This window comes from Equus caballus, chromosome 23 (assembly GCF_041296265.1).
Source record: "Equus caballus isolate H_3958 breed thoroughbred chromosome 23, TB-T2T, whole genome shotgun sequence".
Lineage (NCBI taxonomy): Eukaryota > Metazoa > Chordata > Mammalia > Perissodactyla > Equidae > Equus > Equus caballus.
In genome coordinates, this window is record NC_091706.1 from 29,388,984 (window position 1) to 29,410,031 (window position 21,048).

Genomic DNA, 21,048 nt, shown 5'->3' on the forward strand with positions numbered 1-21,048 from the left:
TAGCATTCCATTCATTATAAACAGCAAATTTGTTCTTAAAGATAGAGAAAAGCAATATATTAGTAGTTTAGAGTTCAAGCTCTGAAGTTAGACACTCTGAGTGCAAATCCCAGTTCCACTACCTATTAGTGGTGTGACCTTGCGCTACCTGTTCTTTGTAAAGTTGATTACTAATAGTGCCAATTTTATGGGAGTATTTTTATGTAATAAATGAATTAATATACAGAATATGTTTAAAAGAGTGCCTGGCACTGAAATGTGGTCAGTATTTGTTAGTGTTATCATCATCGTCATCATCATCATTATGATTATTGTTTGCATTACAGGTGGAAAAAGAATCTGTCTTGTCAACATATACTGTGAATGATCTCTCTATGATGAAATACTACTATGAATGTGTCTTGTTTGTGGTCCGTAAACCACAATCACAGTCTCAAGTGATATCACCAGGAAAAAAGTTTAATAAGAGCAATTGCTGAAATAAACAACTCAGAATCAGCTATCACAATGACAGGACACAACCTCAAATCAGTGGTGCCTTCTTATTCCTAACAAAATTTAGAAATAGTGTCTATTTTCTTAATATGTCTATTGCTTTTTCAGAAATATACTATGCCATGCATATTTGTACTACACAAGTAAAAATGGAGGAAAGGTCTTCAAGTGTACTTTTTCCTTGAAGCCCAGAATTGTCTTTCAGTAGAAAAAACTTTATCTCCAGTGTCTTCATGAAGCTGTCCGTTGCAAGTCTGCCATGCTAATGACTAATAGTATTGAAGTCCACAATAATCTCCTTTTTTGTTGTTTTGTATGCATTGCACATGTTATTTTTAGAAGAGTTTAAGGGTCCTCTGTCACATTCAGCATCTGGAATTGGGACTTTTGTTCATTTTGAACCCAAGCAATCTATACATAAAATATGTGTCTGTTCTTTTATCATTCAAATTATGTGATTTTATTTTTTTCTAGCTCAGCTGAACTTAGAGAAGCATCAAGCATTTCATTTTTATGAAGTGCTAAATTTAATAGGATCACAGGCCAGTAAAACTCATTCAAGTAACTGAGAAATCTGTAAGTCTTTTGGCCACACTAAACTGAATACTTTTTGAAAGCATACTCCTCATGGACCACTTGGAAATGTGTGAGACCTCAGCATTCTAAGAGAGGCACAAAAACCTTCATTAAAGGTACTACTAGGAAACTGGGGAAATAAGAATAAACTCTGCCCGTTGGATATGTGTGATTTCAAACTATAAATGAACATGCAGTTTGTCAGTGAGGTGTTTACTACACTGTCTTCTCTTTAGATTGCCTGGATTACAAAAGCAAGCACTTTTTTTCATTCAAACAATTATATACTAGTAAAAACTGTCATGATGGTATTAATGTGGGGGAATTTTGAGTATGAAATTCAGGGATAAATTACTACCCATGGTCTTTGTCTTCAGTATCATAAGCAGCAGCCATTTATATAATTTCAGATTAACACCAATTTTGTTTCCTGATAGCTGGAGCTGAAACAGTATTCGCTGCTTTAAATTTCTACCTCTAGCAGATCTTTATTGGAGGGAGTTTTCCTTTGTGTTTTTTTATGTTTATTATTCTATTTCCAGTAGGTTGGAAAGAAGACATGATTAATTTAATGTTTTAACCTTTTCTTGGAGAAAAGGAAGTACTCTTGAATATTTTCACAGATGATTGTGATGAAATGACCTCTGTGGCAATTTGGATTAGGTTGACTTAATGTCAATAATGTACTGATAGCATTAATGTCATGTTTTAATAGGAAAACTTACTTGTAAATCTTTAGACCTTTGTTGTCAGGTTAGGGGAGTCACTATGCGATTTGGTATCTTACTAGTAGGACCTTTTCTTCGTAAACTGCGGCAGCTCTGGTGGCCTTTACGCCATTGTGCAGTAAAGGATTCCAATGAAGTAAATTCGACTTGTCAAGTTACGGAAGCCTGTAACCTGTTGAGTTTTTTTTTAAACTACTTCTCTTTTTTGTGTCCCTCAATACTTTGTAGATGTTTATATAGTGGGAATTCTCATTACCTACCAAATGAATGAACTTGAAGTTAATTGCAAGAGGAAAAAAAACCCCAAATTATTTTGATTATTATTTTGTTTTTTTTTAGAAAAGAAACTTAAAAGGAGTCTAAATATTTTTAAAAATCCATTGAAAGGAAAGGAAAGCATGCTGTTTTTGAGTAATATAGAAAGGCTTTGTATTCACTGACTGGTTTTCACTCTTTTATAACTTATATCAAAACAAATTATCTTGTTTTGCTCACAGAGGCAACAATAGATTAACACTGATGGGTTGGCTTTATTACTTAAAAATTTTGCCATGAGGTTTTATTCTTTAATAATGTTACTTAATTTCTAAATTATAGCTTACATTTCAGTTAATTCTGAAATCAGTTATTTCAGTTGTTTTTAATTTCCCCCTCATATCATGAATACTATTTTTTAAATGTGCTACACAAATTTGCATCACTTTTTTCTCTTACAGCTTTTGCAGTTTATGTATTCTAAACTTAAAAATTGTGATGTCAATAAATAATAGAAGTGTCACTGGAGGATTTAATTTTATATTTCTTAGATATAGTTCTAGCTACCAAAATGTGTAAGCCTTAAAGTTTTTAATTTTTTTTCTTAACTTAGCTCTGTAAACACATGTTTTCATTTATTTCCATTAAGTGAAAGGAAATAGGTCATTGTGCTTGCTTTTTAAAAAAAAAATTCCGTAATCTGAAGTGGTGCAGGCTAGGCTATGTTAATCAAGTGACCAAGGTGGGGTATGTAAAATATAAAGAGAAGCTGTATAAGTCACAATATAAAATTATGACATTTGGGAACTGTAAAATGTAATGTATTTATGTGTAACTCTAATTCTAAAAGTTGCCACAAAGGCTGAATTGGAAGCTTCATGTCTGCATGAAATTTCCTCTATTTTTAATGTGTATGATGGACTTAATTTTTCATGAATATTAAAGTCTGCCAATTGCTATGAAACAGTATTTGCTTGGTTGTTTCTGTCTAAATTAGTGGTAACCATAGGTTTTGGAATTTTAATTAATTGAACAAATATACTTTTGAACCCTTGGATTGCCTATTTTTATGTGCTTCTAAAAAGTCAATAATATGAGTACTTGGTCTTTGAGTATGCTAGGCCTAATTAATCTTGATCTTTTGTTTTCTTAAATAATAGAAAAATAAGTATAAAGGAACCAGTAGAAGAGAGTTCCAGGACCATCTTAATATTAGAACGAGATTAGACTGGCACTAAGATACTCTGGATTTGGTTTCCTGAACTGTTGTTGGTGATCTCGGACAAGGCACTCTGAGTTTCTTTCCTCATCTGCTTTAAGATAGGATTGATACCACCTGTTTCAAAGGGGTTTTATGAGGTCATCTGAGGTATATATAAAATATTATATGTGAGTATTTGAAAGCACATGGTAGACAAATGTGATTTCAGTTTGTTTTGACTGCTATATAGTGATAGAAAGAGATGAAGATTGGTAACAGGACATTACTTTTAATAATGTTATAATGACCCTTTGAAAAAAGTTTCAGTGCAGTCCTGGGGGAAAAAGTCAAAAATTATAGATATAGATTCCAAAAGTTTGGTGGGAATTGTAAAGAAATATAATAGTAGGTAATGGGAGAGAGGGCACAAGTAAAATTTAATAGAGGGTTACCCTCACTTGTGCAAACATGGTAGTACATGCATCTTACCTGTGGTTATTTCTCTTCAATAGGTGTTTAGAAATGGAATCATGCAATGTGTATGCATTTTTAGTCAAGGTGCCTTTCAAAAAGACTACCAATTTACATTCCATCAACAGTGTTTGAGAGAATAACTTTGCATCCATTCCCTGGCCAATACTGAATATTGCTAAGCTTTTTATTTTTGTGAATATGATCAAAAGTAGTATCTAATTATAATATTAATTTCTTTAACTATTGGGGAAGTTGAGCGATTTGCCTAAGCTTAATGGCCAAACAGAGATTTCTTTAATCTCCCTATCTGTAGGCTTTCATCTGGCAGACCAGACAGGCCGTTAGCAACAACCCAAAAGTTAGTGAAAATGTAGCGAGGCTCGTCAAGAGGAGGATTGGCCAGACTCATGAGGACTGCTTTGAGTTCTGTCCACTGAGAGGCGTGATCACGCCTGCTTTTGGTTTTACATACCTGGCACTGAGGCCGAGCAGTGGCAGCCGCCCATTGGACTCCATCACGTCTCAGCTTAGCCAGTCAGTGATCTAGGCCCAGGAGTTTAGGAAATGTTTGTGAGTCAGGGGCCTCGCTGAGCCAGCAGCTTTCCTTTAGGTAGTAGAATGGGTCATAATGTTTACCCCCAAAAGAATAGCTGCTACTTTTTCAAAGCACCAAAAAGCTACTAGGGCCAGGCCAGCTACATTCTTGAATATGCTTTCTGTTTGACTTGCAAGGCTTCTTGGGTCCTTTTCACATTGTTAGTCGTCAAGTCCAAGTTGACTCACCCCTTTAACAAGGGATGTCAAGCCAAACAGTTAGAAGGCCTCCGTGACACATGCATTCAGTTTCAACAAAACCTTGGTAGCGAGTTAAGAGCTGCCTTCTTTTGTACAAAGGTGTATTTGGTGATTGTGTCAGGCAGTTGGTGCTGTTGTAGTACCTGGCCATGACTCTCTCAGTACTCGGGCAGCCATTAAATGTTTGAAGCTGTGGTTTCTCTCTCTCCTCCTGGGGTTCTGTATTATTTCTGCTGGACAGTGCATGCAGTAGTCCTTGAACGTGACACTCAGGGGAAGGGAAGGTGCAGGCATATAATACGTCAGTTCCATTACACACATTGAATTGGTCCAAGGGGGCTTGGTGACAGGTTATTTTTTGAGATGTCTGGCTCCTGGTCCCAAACCTTCATATGATTTTTCAGGCCCAAACATAGCTGAGTACAAAGGTCAGCTTACCTGACACGCTCATGGGAGAAAGCTGCCCTCACTGTACCAGACTTGATGCACAGCCACTGCATTGCAGTCTGTGAAGGGAGTTCAAGTCAAGGACTCAGGCCCCCCAGCAGCCATGCTTTCATGCACAGCTGCAGTCTTTGCCCACAGGCCTACATTCGGAGGCCTCTTTGTCAGGGGACTTTAACAGAGGCCTTTCTCCGGTGCCTCTGCTGAGACCTGCTTATGAAGAGGAGGGGAAGAGGGGAAGTTTTCAGACACTTTTCTTCACTCTGACTCAGTACTTTTTCCACTCCTAGCCCTTCCTCCTCTCTCCCCTCCCCATCTCCAACCTGGTGTTCATAAACCTGCAGGAGTCTTTTCCGAGTTCTCTCATCTATGAAATGGCCACCACGTCTGTGCTGTTCCACCTGACCCTTGACTGGTGTGCTGTTCCGTGGGGGAAAATGGAATAGGGAGGAGTCCGTGCTTTGTCTGGTTTAGCTTCTTGCTTTTACTATTGCAGTACTTGACAGTTACTTTCATTTTGGCTGCTTGCTTTAATCAGCTATTCCAACACCTGTCAGCTCAGGGTCAGGGTAGGGTCAGGCCCTAACTATTTCAGTTTCCCTTCCCCACTACAAGCCTTGTCCATACTGTCAGTTGAATTCAAGTGTCATTTTTCCTCTACAGGAACGTAGACCAAGAAGTTTAATATGTGCATCAGGGGCTGTAGCACAGCTCCAAGACACCAAGTTACCCTCAGATGGGAGTGCAAGCTGGTGGGGGAAGCTAGTCCATGGTGAGTGGGAGCCATGGTGGTGGGGAGGCAATATGATTTTCTCCATTGATCTGTGGCTCCAGGGTTAATGCCTGAGCACTGCTGCTGTTTCCTCCCCTGTGTGCTCCCAGCCTCCAGAGCCCCTTACTTTCTGCCCATGTACTTGCCACTGTCCTCTGGTCCATAGTCTTCCACCTTTGGCCACGCTGGCACTCAGAGCCCTGTCCTCATTACCAGCCGAGTTCGGCTGTGGCAGGAACCAGGTATTTGACCTTGCACTAATAGGCAATCCTTCACCTTTCTTCACTTTCACTTTTGACCACCCACACTCAGTTTCACCAAATGAATTTCTGTTTTCAGGTCACTCAAAGCTCCATATTGAATAGCAAAGTCTGCGTTCCTGACCTTAATCTCAGCTTCGGAGATTCCTCACCTCAGCAGCCACAGCCATACTGCCTTGTGGCTGGGGCCACAGGGCTTGCTGCTCTGCTGTTGTGATAGGATCCCTTCCTCTTCCTGTCTAGAAGAGTAAGCAGAAACCAAGGTGCCATGTGGGTGACTCATTTCAATCCTACCTCTAGCTGCTCAGCATCATTAACAGGACATAGGAGACTCACTGCTTCCCTGTTGCATTTACCATTTGGGCAGGAACATTCACTACTGGAGTGTAGGGAGTCTTATATTCCTGAATGGCCTGCAGGGCCTTGTCCCGCCTCTCCTGGAAAGCCCTGTCAGCATCCCATCCTTGTCAACAAAGCAGTTGAGTGTGGGATTTGGTTTTACCCTATTTACAAGGGAATGAGTTAGCCTCTATGGTTCCATGGATGCTGGTAGAAGATTGAAAAGTTACGCAAACGGTGGAGAGTTCCTGTGTGCCCTTCCCCCAGCTTCCCCCAAAATAACATTTCATGTAACCATAACGCAGTGATCAAAACCATGAAATTGATATTGGTATGATAGTATTTTTAAACAATAGGCCTTGTTTACCAGTTTTTGCAGGTACTCATTTTTTTTCATCTTTTTGCTTTTATCCTATATTTTCTTTGTATTTAAAGTGGGTTTCTTATTGACTCTATGTACCTGGGTCTTGCTTTTTTATTCAATCTGATATCTTTTAATTGGGTGTTTAAACCATTTACACTTTAACATAATCATGGGTATGATTGAATTTACACCCAGCATTTTGATGGTTTTCTACTTGTCTCAATTCTTCCTTTTTCCTACCTTCTTCTGGACTGAGTATTTTCTTGATTTCATTTCCACTATTGGCTTATTAGTTATAGCTCTTTACAAAAAGTTTCAACGGTTTCCCTAGGATTTACAATATATGTCTTTAACTTTTCACAGTCTACCTTCAAATAGTATTGTACCACTTCATGTATGGTTACAAGAACCTTTCAAGTATATACTTCCTAACTCTGCTGTGTGATCTAGAGGAAAGTTGTTAAGAGAGTAAATCCTAAGAGTTATCACAAGGAGAAAATTTTTCCCCTTTTGTTTTCCTTTCCTTTCTTTTTATTGTGTCTATATGAGAAGATGAATGTTAGCCAAACCTATTGTGGTAATCATTCCATGATATACATAAATCAAACCATCATGCTGTATGCTTTAAACTTATACAATGATGTATGTCAATTATTTCTCAATAAAACTGGGAAAAAACCTTTAGGAAAAAAAAACCAAAGAATATCCTTCCAATTACTCTCTTTTACCAGTCATGGTATTGTTGTCATACCTTTTACTTTGATGGATGTAATAAACCCCCAAATACATTGTAACTATTTTTTGCTTTAGACTGAATTCTTTTAAAGCAATAAAAATGACATTTATCTTTATTTTTATAATTTCTGGCGTGTGGTGCTTTAAAAATATGTCCACAAATTCTTCGATTCTCCTCTATCTGTGACAGTCTTAATTCCCCTCCCCTTGAAGTGCAGATAGTAGTGACTCTCTTCTAACGAATAGACTCTGATGGAAATGTGTGATTTGTAAGGCTAGGTCATAAAAGACATTGCAGCTTCTATTTTTCTCTCAGATCCTTTGCATTTGGGGAAGCCAAATGACATGTCATGAAGATATTCGAATAGCCCTGTGGAGAATCCCACGTGGTGAAGAACTGAGGCCTCCTCCAAACAGTCATATGAATTGAATGAGCATAGAAGTGGGTCCCCCAGCCCTAGTCAAGCCTTCAGATGACGACAGCCCCAGCCAACATGTTGACTGCAACCCCATGAGCAACTCTGGCCAGCAACCCTGAACCACCCAGCTAAGCCAATGTTGAAATTCTGACTCACAGACTCTGAGGAAATGTTGTTGTTTTAGGTCACAAAGTTTTGTGGTAGTGCGTTGCACAGCCCTCTTCATTTTTTGTGTGCATCCGAGTTTCCATCTGGTATCATACTTGAACCTGAAGAACTTCCTAACATTTCTTGTATCATAGGTCTGCTGGCAATGAATTTTCTCAGGTTTTGTTTGTCTGAAAAAGTCTTTATTTCACTTTTATTTTTGGAAGATTTATTCACTGAGTACAGAATTCTGGGCTGAATTTTTTTTTCTTTAAGATGTCACTCCATTGTTTTGATGAGTACTCTGCTGTACTTCTTTGTCTCTCTGAATGTGTTTCTTTTTTCTCTAGCTGCTTTCACTGTTTCCTCTGTAATTTTCAGTAGGTAGACTACTAGGTGTCTGTGGTTTTTTAATTTGTTTTTGGAATTTATCCTGTTTGTTGGATCCATGGTTTGATGTTATTATTTCTGAAAAATTCTTTTCCCTCATCTTTTTAAATATTTCTTCTGCCCTATTCTCTCTTGCTTCTCCTTTTGGGACTTCTGTTACACATACATTAGATTGTTATTGTCCCACAACTCCTGGATGCTCCAATCTGGTGGTTTCTTATTTTTATCTTTGTTTTTCGCTTTTTTTTTTTTTCCTCTTTTTGTTTCAAACTGAAGTTTCTTTCTACCTATCTGTGGGAAGCATTCCCCCAATCTAGCTGCCATTGTATTGTGACAAGGTCTGGCAATGGAAGGAGAATCGTGCAAGGCACTTCTCCAGGGAACATAATTCTTTAAGCAGAATCCTTTGTCCTCCTTTCTAAAGCCTATTACTGATTAACGTCTTCCCTCTGTCCTGGAAGCCTTGTAAAAACAGGCAGAACTAGCAATAAACATATCTCAAAGAACAAACAGCAGCCCCCAAGGATGTGGGGGTCTGTATTCCGTTAATTATATACTCGCTGCCCTCCTAACTTCTTTGAAGACCCTGAAACTATGTAACCTCTTCCTAAACAATCGATATGTATGCTGCACATCTCGTATGTAGACAACCACCTTTGATTATTACCTTTAGTCACTGCCCCTCACCTATTGTTCCCATGACGACAATAGTTAGACAACCTCGTGTGATTTTTTTCCTATATAAGTGTACCCTGTCCCCGAAATAAATTGGACTTGCTTGCAACTGCTTCGAGTCTCACGTCAAGCACTTACACTTTCGCCGATGCCATCTCTCCCACGGGAACCTGGACTCTGCTGAGGCTGGACCCCGGCACCTATCGTCCAGTTTCTTGACTCTTTCCTCATCTGTGTCTGTTCTACTAATGAATGTGTTGAAAGAATTTTCATCTCTGATACCGTTCTTTTTATTTCTAGCCTTTCCATTTATCCCTTTTTTATAGTTTCATCTCTCTGCTGAAATTCCCTATGTGTCAATGCATGTTGTGTGCCATTTCCACTGTATCCCTTAATATATTATAGGAATTTTAGTCCCTGATTGATAATCCCAATATTGGGGTCATCTCTGAGTCTAGTTCTGTTAATTGCTTCATCTTTTGACAAGGTTTTGGGTTTTTTTTTTTCTTTTTTCCTGAGTCTCATAATATTGAGCTCAATTTGTTATATGTAGGAAAAAAACAGAAACAGGGTAAACAGTATTTATGCCCAGATATAAATATATGCCTGTTAGGCCAGTATGGGAGGTTGAGTGAATCTTGCAAGAACTTGAGTGTGTATTTTGTCATTGTTATCTGTGGTCCATTGTAGGCTTCAAATTCCACCAGCAGTGAGCTGTGTTACCTTGTTCTTAGAGTAGATGATGGGATGCCAGAGGGGTTTCCCCCGTGGTGTTCCTGGTCCCTCTCCAGCATCCAGCTGTCTCTGCCTGCCTGTGCCACAGAGGGCTTCTGCATGATCCTGCCTCTCCAGGGGTAGACTGCTGTTCCTCATCAGCCTGTGCTAGGTTCATGGGAGGGGCATAGGAGTTCTCGTTGTCTTAGTCTAGTCTCGGTCTTAGGCAGGCTCTGTGCACCTGGGCCTCATAAGTAGGTCTTTCTCAGCATTCTCATCCTCTTCCTGTATTTGTGGTTTGTCTTGAACAGGAATTTCTTGCCCACCCCTAGGAGCACTATCAGTGGAGCCAATTTTTTTCTGCTCTTCTCCCCAAAATGTTGAGTTTGCTTCTACTTTCCTTCCAGAAATAAAGGATCTTTGCCCTTGTCCTGGGGGTGACTGGGTTTCCTAGCCCTCCCCTGAGGCAGAGGGAGTTTGCGTCTCCTCCTCCCCCGGAAGCAATGTCTGTCCCTGGGAGAATGTTTTCTGACCTTCCATCAATCTCTTACTGCTTATTACAGCAGGGAATGGTGCAGGGAAGCAGGTGGGCTTTTATGCCTGTCCCATCTCAGCAGCAGCTGTAGTGTGTAGCCATCCCTTCCAGTCTCCTGCCCTGCCCCCAGTCTTTCTCCTGAGCTCCCAGTGGACGGCCATGAAAAAAATCCTGTGAGTGAGCACTGACATCCCTTATGTCTGACTCTCAGCTATTTCAGACTGAGATCCCAACCCACAACTGCCAAGAATATAAACATTTTGCAGATTACTACTTAGCAGCTTATAAAACAGCCACCTCTGGGCTCTGCCAAATGGGAAAAAGTCGTGTGTCATCTCTGCTTGGAGAGCCTTGTCCCTCTCTAGCATTCACTTTACTTAGTTACCTTGCAACATCAGTTCTGATAGGCTTAAGAAAAATTATGATTTTTTTAGATTATAAAGAAGCACAGAAGAATGAGGAGAAAATACAAGGTTGTTTGTTACCAAGCCAGCTACTCCTTCATAAGGAAATAGGGTCACTTGGTTACCTGGGGACATCTCTGGACAGTCTGGGAAGAAACACTCTCCCTAAGAATAGTCCATCAGAGGGAGAGAGTGACAATTTATCTACTTGTCACAGTTTGCTCCAGGAAAGAGAACTCCCTGTGCTTCAAGATTGTGCCATGTGGCTCAGAAGCTACTGGTGAGGTCGGATCCCATGGCCTTCTATGTGGCATTTCACCTGAGGCTGAAGGCATCACTTATAGAGGGGCTGAAATTGTACCCCACTGTCAATCTAGGAGGTTAGCCTGCCACAGTTTCAGGAATAGCAGCAGAAGACACAAAACTATGTCAAAGTCAAAGGACAGTTTATTATTCCCAGTAGCCAGAGTATTAATCTTGCACTAGTTCCCTGAGGCCCAGATCTCAGAGAGTGACACAAGGAGTGCTAGATGATGCCTGTTCATGCGTTGAGTTGTGTTACAGGAGAACCTTGAGTTTAGAAAACCTTCATCTTTGATGACAGGCAGCAGTGAGTCTGCCTGACTTTTTGCCATAGTAGAAGATAATATGCTGGACAGTAAACAAACCTGCACTTTGCTCTGTTTATCATCCAAGCCTGTTCACTGTACACATGTCCTTGAAAAGATGATGTGGAAGATATCAAGAGACCCGTGGAAAATTGTCTCCCAACAGAAGATAATAGAAGCCAGGAACTAAGTATTGGCCTGTGGTGAAGAAACTTGTAACCCACACAAGACACCAGTGACACTGAAGTGACCCAAAGATATGTCCCATATGCCCTCTGCCCATATTCCTCCACATCCCACAACACTGACTATTGATAACAGTATCCCCCTAGGAACGTTCTGTGCAATACCAAAAAAAACACATATACGTGTGCACGTATACGTGTATATAATATACATATTATGTATATCCTCTGCTTTTTAATATATTTGTGATCTATATATACTATTGTGCACCTTGCTTTTTTGGCTTATTTTACCAATTGTTCCATATCCATACAGATAAATTTACTTCATTTAATAAAAGCTGCACAGCATTTCATTACACCGTACACACACACAGACTCACACACATCATACTTTACTAACAATTAACATCATTTACGTTGTTTTCAATATTTTCCTATTCAACATTGTATATCAATGAATAGTCATGTACATACATACATCTTTTTGTCCATTGTCAGTACTATATCTGGAGTATAAATTCCTGGAGGTAGAATTGCTGAATATGCATGTGCATTTTTAAATTTTCACAGATGTTGCCAGGTGGCTCTTAAAGAGTTACACTTTAAAACACTTCAAAGTAAGGAGAGTATCTGTTTCTCCATATCTTCACCAACACAACCTATTATTAAACATCTTAATGATGGTCAATCTGATATGTTGAAAATTGTACTAAAATCTTTTGAAAGATGCAATGTCTTTTTTTTTTTCCAGCAATTTACCATCACAGACACTGTGGGGGAGGATGAAATAAAGTGGAGGAAGATAGACTTAGCCAGTATCCCAGCCTCAGTATTTACTGTGTGCTCTTCACTTTTTCATTCATTCTACAAATATCTATTTGAGAACCTGCATTGTGTCTGGCACCAGACTTGGTCTTGGGAATTGAGAGGTCAACAAGACTGATAGTATTTCTCCTACCACAGAGCTTATATAGTAGAGGAAAGATGTCAAATAAGTAATTGCACAATGGTAAGAACTGAGGTAACCATTATAAAAAACAGGCACAGGGGGCTCTGAGCAGTAGGAGGGTGTTGACTTAGAGAAATGACATTAGAGCTGCGATCTGAAAGATGAGCAGAACTTTTCAAACACACATACAGACACAAACAAGGACCTACACTTCATTTTTAAAGTATTCCTTGTACAATTGTACTTTGTAAGGTACAATTAACTTGTACCTTAATACAAAAAGGAAAACGGGTATTTTTCCAGTCTCTAAGGAAATTTATGCAATTTTCTTTATAGTGGTTGAGTTCATTACAGAATAAGATCAGGCATGTCATAGTCAGTGGTTTGAATATTACAAGGTTGATGAATAGATTGAAATTCAATTTCCCATACTATATGATGAAGAAATACAATTTTCTACAACGAATAAGGAAACAGGCATCATATCTCAAAGTCAAAAGTTACACAACAATATACCCTTGAAGTTAAAGTAAAATGTTATAGGAAGGAGTTTTCTGCTTCTAGTCAAGATAAAGGAACAGGGACTGGATTTACCTTCTCACCTAAAACAACCAAAAACCTGGACACAATATATAAAACAATGGTTTTCACAACACTGAACATCAGCCAACAAAGTATAGTGTTCCCAGAGAGACAGGAAACAGGTGAGCCCTACTCACTGCCTTGAGAGAGTTTCTAGGACATGGTATTGTGAAGGGAAACTCAGGCAAAGCCTGGCAGAATGCCTGAATTGAGGAGACAGAGCTGACAGTCCAGAGAGACCAAGGATGCTAGAGTTTGCAGAACAGAGTACCTGAGAGGAGAGGCTGCACATAGAACGATGGAGATCTGAAGATGGTCCCCCTGGAGTAATCCACAGTGCACAGGTATGAGAAAACTAACTCCCCAAGGCCAGAAAAAGAAGCACCCAACAAAGTAAAATTAACAATATCTGGTATCCAATCAAAAATTACCAGGTGTGCAGAGAAACAGGAAAACACAATCAATGGAGAGGAGAAAAACCAATCAATTAAAATCAACCCAGAATGGACACAGATGTTAGAATTAGCAGAGAAGGACATGAAAACGGTTAGCATAACTGTATTCAATATGTTCAAAAAGTTATATAGAAGCGTAGACCCACATTGGACTTCTAGAGATGAAAAGTACATTGGGATGAAAAATCCAGTGTATGGTGGGGGGAGGGGGGGATTGACCTCAGATTAGGCACAAGAGAAGACAAGGTGAGTGAGCTTGAAGTCATAGTGATAGAAACTATGCAAAATGAAATACTGAGAGAAAAAAGGCTGCACTGGCTTTTGTGCTGTCCCAAGTTCATGCCAGGCTTACTCTTGCTTCAGACATTTGCATTTGCTATTACCTCTGCCTATGACCTCTCATCATATATAGACAATTTGCCCCTCATTTTCTTCAGGTCTCTGCTCAGAAGTCTCCTTATTAGAGAAACCCTTCTTGACCACCTTATATAAACCTTCCATATCCTTTATTTTTATTTTTCCTCGGCACTTGACAGACGTACTTGTTTATTGTCCATCTCCCCCAGTAAAAGGTTCACTGGGAGAGTCACGAGGCAGGGATTTTTGTTTTGTTTACTGTTGAAACTCCAGTGTCTAGAATTTTGCCTGGTCCATAGAAGATGCTCAAAATGTTTATTCAAAGAATAAATTAATGAATGAACATGAGATTGTGAAGGGGTACAGTTATACTTCTGATAGCCGTACCTAGATGATTGATGGTACACGGGGGATGCTGGAGGACAGGGTATGAGATGCCTGTGAAACATCCGAGTGATAACGATGAAGAGTCATTCATTCAACAAATACATACCGAGCCGCTAATACATGCCAGGCACTGTTCTAAGTGCTTGAGTATATCAAGGTGCTTTGTAGAGAGGAGGACAATAAGAATAATAAATAAGTGACTTACATGATGGATTGGGTGGTGATAAGTGCTGTGGGAAAGAAAGAAGATCAGGCAAGGGGAATCTCGAGAGTCCCAGGCAGTGCCGAGTGAGTTGCGATTTTAAATAGGGTGGTGAGGGTTGGACTCATTGAGAAGTTGACAGGGGTCTGATGCTCAGGGGTGAGATTTATCTGCTAAACTGGCAATAATATCTGCCACCGAGTTTTTAGGATTAAATGAGCTGTGTAAAAAGTCTGGCAAATGAGTATTTGCTAAAAATTTTTAAAGCATTTCCCCACCCTAAACTGCTGTGAGGCTTCCATCAGTCTGAAACGGGCAAGTGTAAAAATAAGCGGAATAGGTCCGTGAGTGCGCATCCCTTCGTTACCAAGAAGACGTGGAGAAAAGTCTCCCTTCTTTGCTGCTTTGTTGTTACTAATGATGAGTTCTGGGTCATTGTCCATAAGAAGTGTTGGGGAAAGAGGTCAGAGTGCTCCTTATATGAAATTAGAGGATAGGTGGAAGATCTTTTTGGGTCAATATAGGAGTGCATCGGGACGGGGCGGGGGGAGGGGTGAAGGGTCACAGGAGCTCTGCTTTACGTGAAGTGGTACAGGGTTAACTTTAAGCAGACTGTGAAAAATTAGAGATGCATATGGCAATCCTTAGAGCAACCACTGAAAATTAACAAAAGAGGTATAGCTAAAATGCTAATAGGTTAAATTAAAATGAAATTCAAAACAATATTCAATTAATCCAAAGGAAATCCGGAAAGGAGGTACAGAGTCAAAAATGAAAGGCAACAAACAGAAAATAAACAGTAAAACAGTAAACCTAAATCCAGCCATATCAATCATTTATACCAAATGTTAAAGCACTAAACATTCCAATGAAAAGACAGAGATTGTTAGAATGTCAGAAAAAGTGAGACCCAACTATATATGTCGACTCCAAGAGACACACTAAATATAAAGATACAGATAAGTTGAAAGTAAATGGATGGGAAAAGTATATGCTATGCAAATGATAAGCATCAGGGGGCTGGAACAGTTGTATTGATATCAAATTAAGACAACTTCAAAATGAAGAGCATTAGCAGAGATATAGAGGAATAGTTCATAAGGACAAAGGGTTAACACATCAGAGACATCACAATTGATATTTGTGTGCCTAATAACAGAACTTCAAAATACATAGACAAAAATTTATGGAACTTAAAGGAGAAATAGAAAAATACACCATCATAGTTGGAGATTTTAACACCCCTTTCTCAGCAATTAATGGAACAATTGGACAAAAACAAAAACAAAAACAAAAACCAGTAGAGACATATAACGTCTGAAAAACACTATCAACCACGTTGACCTAAGCGACACAATAGAGCACCATGCCCAATACCTGCAGAATATATATTCTCTTCAAGAGCTCATGGTACCTGCACCATGATAATTCATATATTGGGTCATAAAATAAATCTCAATAAAGTTAAAAGGATTAAAAATTACACAGAATATGAATTAAATGAGAATGGAATTAAGCTAGAAATCAGTAAGAAAAAGATGTCTAGGAAAACCTCAGATATTTGGAAAATTAACACTTAAATAATCCATAGATCAAAAAAGAAATCAGGGAAATTACAAAGTATCTTAAACTAACAGATAATGAAAATACAACATATCAGAATTTGTGGGATGCTGCTAAAAAAGTGCTACAGGGAAATTTATAGCTTGAAACGTTTATATTAGAAAAGAAGAAAGGCTAAGATCAATGACCTTTGGTTATACCAAAAGAACTTGAGAAAGTCGAGTGCAGTCAACCCGAATTAACGAAAGAGAGAGAGAAAATAGAGAAACTAAGAAAATATTGTGCCAACAAATTTGACAGCTTGGATGGAATGGACAAATTCTTGAAGAAGTGGACCTGGCACTATTTACAACTTAGGGTAAACTAATTTCAAGTTCTACTTCCAGAGCTTTTTAAAGACAGCCCAGGAGTAGCAACAATAACTCAGAAAAAGGCGAAAAAAATAAAAAGAGAGGGAGGATACTATTTACCAAAACTATAAAGTGCCTCGGAATAAACCTAACAAAAGATAGAAAAGCTCCTTATGGTGAGAATTATAAACTTTATTGAAAGACTTTTTAAAAGACCTAAATAATTAGAGAGCTATGTAATATTCTTGAGTAGGAATTGGGCTCCATATTGTAAAATGACAATTCTCCCCAAATAGTTTTAATGCAATTATAATAAAAATTCAAAAAGGATAACATACTATTACGATTCTATATGAAAGAGCAAAAAGCCAAATAGAGCTAAGACTCTCCTGAAGAACAGATGTGGGGGATTGCTCGACATATCAAAGACTTATCACAAAGCTATAGTCATTAAGACGCTGTTGTGTTGGCCCAGACAGCAAACGGACCAATTGAACTGAATAGAGCTCCCAAACAGTTGCGCGTAGTTATGAAGACTTGACTTAGGACAGATCAGGTACTGGACAGCAGTGAGAGAAGGACAAGTATTCTGTATGTGGTGCTGATAACACTAATTATTCCATATGGAGAAGAAAAACGAACTTGAGTCTTTGTTTGCATCACACATACACACAAATCAGTTCCACAAGGATGAAAGATTTAAATGTGGAACCCCAAACAAAAAACTATAAAACGTCTAGAACTTGGGACAGGAAAGGACTTCTTAAACAAGTTGTAATATATGAAAGCCAGAAAAGAAAAGGTTGATAAACTTACTACATTAAAATTAAGGTACCATAGAGAGTGAAAATACAAGACACAAAAGGGAAGAAGATATTTGTAATAATTACAACACCTATTACCCACAAGAAAATTACTTTCCAGGACATGACAAACTCTTACAAACCAGTAAGAAAAGCCAGCCAAACCCATTTTTAAAATGGGCAAAAGTCTTTTTACAGAAGGCTGGAGATCCAAGTTGGCCCAAGCAGAGACTGGGATCAGGCCGGATGGTCTCAAGGCAGACGTGGTGGAAAAAGGGCCTCCACCTGAAACAAGGCCAAAAAAGCACAAACTAGCATAAACAATTAAAGAAAAGATTGATAATTTAGACCACGTTTAAATTTAGAACTTATTCGACAAAAGACACCATGAAGAGGAAAGAGCCAGGATTACTGCTCCAGGAATGGTCCATAAACATGTAAAGAGATGTCCAACTTCATTGGGGAGATAGAAACTGAAGCCACAATGAGATGCCATTTCACACTGCTCAGGTCAGACCACATTATGTTTATTGTTGAGAATGTGGCAAAAGGCGTCTCTTGTCCACTACTAGAAGGAGTGTAAAGTGGTAAAAAGCACTTTGGAAAACTTTGGCATTAGGTAGTCCATGTGAAGATGAACATACCCTACAACTCAATAATTCCGTCTTACATAGACATTCTTCACATGTGCCTTAGAAATCATGAACAAGTATGTTCACAGCATACTAGTTGTAACTGAAAAATCTGAAAAACCCAAATGTTTATCAACAGTGGAGTGGATTCATATGATGAAATACTATACTCAATATAAATGAATGAAATACCATAACATGCATAAAAATATAGAATGTAAAATGAGGAAAATAAGAAAGCAAATGACTCAATTTTTATTTTTATTGCTGAGGAAGATTCGGCCTGAGCTAACATCTGTGCCAATCTTCCTCTACTTTATATGTGGCAGGCTGCCACAGCATGGCTGATGAGTGGTTTAGGTCTGCACCTGGGATCTGAACCTGTGAACCCCAGGCCTCCAAGGGAGAGCACATGAACTTAAACCACTAGGCAACAGGGCTGACCCCCCCTAATTTTTAAAATGGGCAAAACATTTGAACATTTTACCAAAGATACACAAATAGCAAATAAGCACTTAAAAGGTGCTCAACATCATTAGTAATTAGGGCAATGCTGATTAAAATTAAGATTACAATGAGATACATGAAATACCTATTTATAAAGACTAAAATTAAAATCTGACCATCCAAATATTGGAGAGAATGTGTAGGAACTGGAACTCTCATACACTGCTGGTGGGATTGTAAAATGGTACAACCACTTTTTGAAACCACTTTGGCAGTTTGTTACAAAGTTCAACATGCACCCACTATATGATCCAGTCATTCCACTCCTAGGTATTTACCCAAGAGAAAAGAAAGCCTATGTCCATAAAAGGCTTACACACAAATATTATGTGTAATGGCCTCAAACTGGAAGCAACGTACATGTCCATCCACAGGCGAATGGATAAACAAATTGTGATATATCCATCCATGGAACACTACTGGGTAATAAAAAGGAAGGGGGATATAATGACATGGATGAATATCAAAATAATTGTGCTGAGGGAAAGAAGCCAAACAAGAAGAGTATATGCTGTATGATTCCATTCATATAAAACTGTAGAAAATGCAAATTAATCTACAGGCATGCATTACATAATGAACAGGATAAGTCCTGAGAAATGCATCGTTAGGCAATTTCATCATTGTGCAAAAGTCATAGCATGTACTTACACAACCATAGATGGCATAGCCTACTACACACCTAGGCTATATGGTTCTAATGTTATGGGACGGCTGTCATATACACAGTCCCTTGTTGACCAAAACATCGTTATGTGGCCCATGACTGTATAAAATAAATATAAATAACTAAACCTTCAAATGATCTTGGAGGTGAGTCTGTAGCACTTATTTTTCTAAAGTCAGTGAAGCTTAAACTGCATAAAATACTTTGGGACAAACAACTACACACACACACCACACACACATACAAACGCACACATATCCTTTCACAAACCAATCCAGCATTTTCCAGTGCAGTCCCTGCCTTCTACATCAATTTCCTGACAGGTGTACAAATCTCTGTCTCGGTCAGTTTGGGCTGCTATAGACTGGATGGCTTAGACAACAAACACGTATTCTGGAGGCTAGGTAGTCCAAGATCAAGGCACCAGCAGATTCAGTGTCTGGCCAGGCTCACTTCCTGGTTCACAGACACTTGCCTTCTCCCTGCAACCTCACGTGGTGGAAAAAGAGGGTGAGGGAGCTCTGTGAGGTCTCTTGTATGAGGACACTAATCCTCTTTATGAGGCTCCACCCTCATGACCGAACCACCTCCCAAAGGCCCCATCTCCTAATGCCATCACATTGGGATTAGGCTCCAACATATGAACTGGTGGGACACAAACATTCAGTCCATATACTCCCCAAAGGCCAGGATAGGTTGCATTGTGCTAAGCTGTTGATCCCTCAGCCCTTGGGTGGCAGGTGGGACCCAGGAGTGTCAAAGCCCAGGGCAGAATCTCGTCTTGTGCAGGCTCCTCCGAGAGCTCTTGTGGGCCCTGTAAATATGATCTCTTCCTAAGAGCGCCTGCCACGAAAAAGGCTGAGAAGCTCTGCTCTGTATGACCACCCCACGTATGTTCAAAAATCAACCACCTGTCACGCTTTTTTCAGGCTCCTTTTGCCAGGTTTAAATAATCCCAGTGCTTCCCTCCCCTCCTCCTACATCTTCTTTTCCAAACTCCTTATCTTCACGACAGCTGTCCTCTGACGGGTCTCCTAATTTCTCACGTCTTTCTTAAGCTGTGATGCCCTTGCTCTGACACCCACAGCCCAGCACTGTCACCTGATCTCTGTGAAAGGGTGAGACAGCCTTCACTCTGGTGGAGTCTCCTTTCAATTATGCAGGAACAGGTATCCTGCCTGGAGGACAAAACCTGCCGGGAGGTGCCACTTCCTCCTCGCCTTGATAGGCAGCCTGAGCCAAGCTTCATTTAGTAAAAATTTACTGCTGGAAACCAGGAGACACAAGTACCTGTAAGTCATGTCTCTGTCCTTGAACCATGAGCTGCGGTTTTAGGGAAAAGCCCTGCACAGGTCAAGAGTGACACCACTGCACAGGAGAGGCCCCGGCACATCTGGGAACTGCCAAGGATATCTGCGGAAGAGATCAGAGAAGGGACAGACACTGTGGGTGACAACTGCTCCAACACACCGGGATCCTCAGGAGGGCGTCCCTGCAGCTCTCTCCTCTCCAGTTTCTGATACAAATCAACAAAGATGGTCAAAGAGCAGCTTGTCTCCTTTAAAAGGACACGTGTTGGCTAGATATCCTTAACACACACCGAGTGCCTTCAGTTAAACCTACCCGAAGTGTCAATAAAAAGGCTTTTCCCCAAATGCTGGTACGCTTCCTTTTCTAAACAAGGAACAAGATTCTAAAGGTACAACTTTTTTTGTTTTTCTTTTTGTACCACCAGAAAGAAACCCCCTCGATGTTTAGTAGGAGAGGCTCATAGCACTTGCCCCTCCCACACTAACATCAACTGTAAATCAGAAACTTACGTGTCTGATTTATAAAGCACTTCACTTCCACCGATCCCAGTGGATTGTCACAATCACCCTGGATGCAAGCAGACCGGGTATTATTGTGCTCCTTTTATCAATGAGTAAAACTGAAGCCCAGAGAGGGTGAGTGATTTCCCCAGATCATTCACCAAGTGAGCTGCAGAGCCCTGACTACTAAATCCCCGACATCCTCAACTCGTCTATTTTAAATGAGATTAAGTGGTTTCTTAAAATAAAAGGTGTGCCCTACGCA

General features: G+C 39.6%; 1 protein-coding gene across 9 annotated transcripts in view; it reads left to right on the plus strand.

Moving 5' to 3' along the window:
• CARNMT1 (carnosine N-methyltransferase 1) overlaps positions 1–21,048 on the plus strand; it is a 222,026-nt gene that overhangs the window by 40,905 nt on the left and 160,073 nt on the right. For 2 of the 9 annotated variants that reach the window (XM_023627200.2, XM_070248622.1), the window contains exon 8: positions 327–3,018. The exons of the other annotated variants lie outside the window; for them this stretch is intronic. In XM_023627200.2, coding sequence (XP_023482968.2) covers positions 327–479 — 153 coding nt within the window. In that variant the 3' untranslated portion in view covers positions 480–3,018. Of the gene's footprint in view, positions 1–326; positions 3,019–21,048 lie in introns of those variants that run through there. 9 annotated transcript variants of the gene reach the window in all.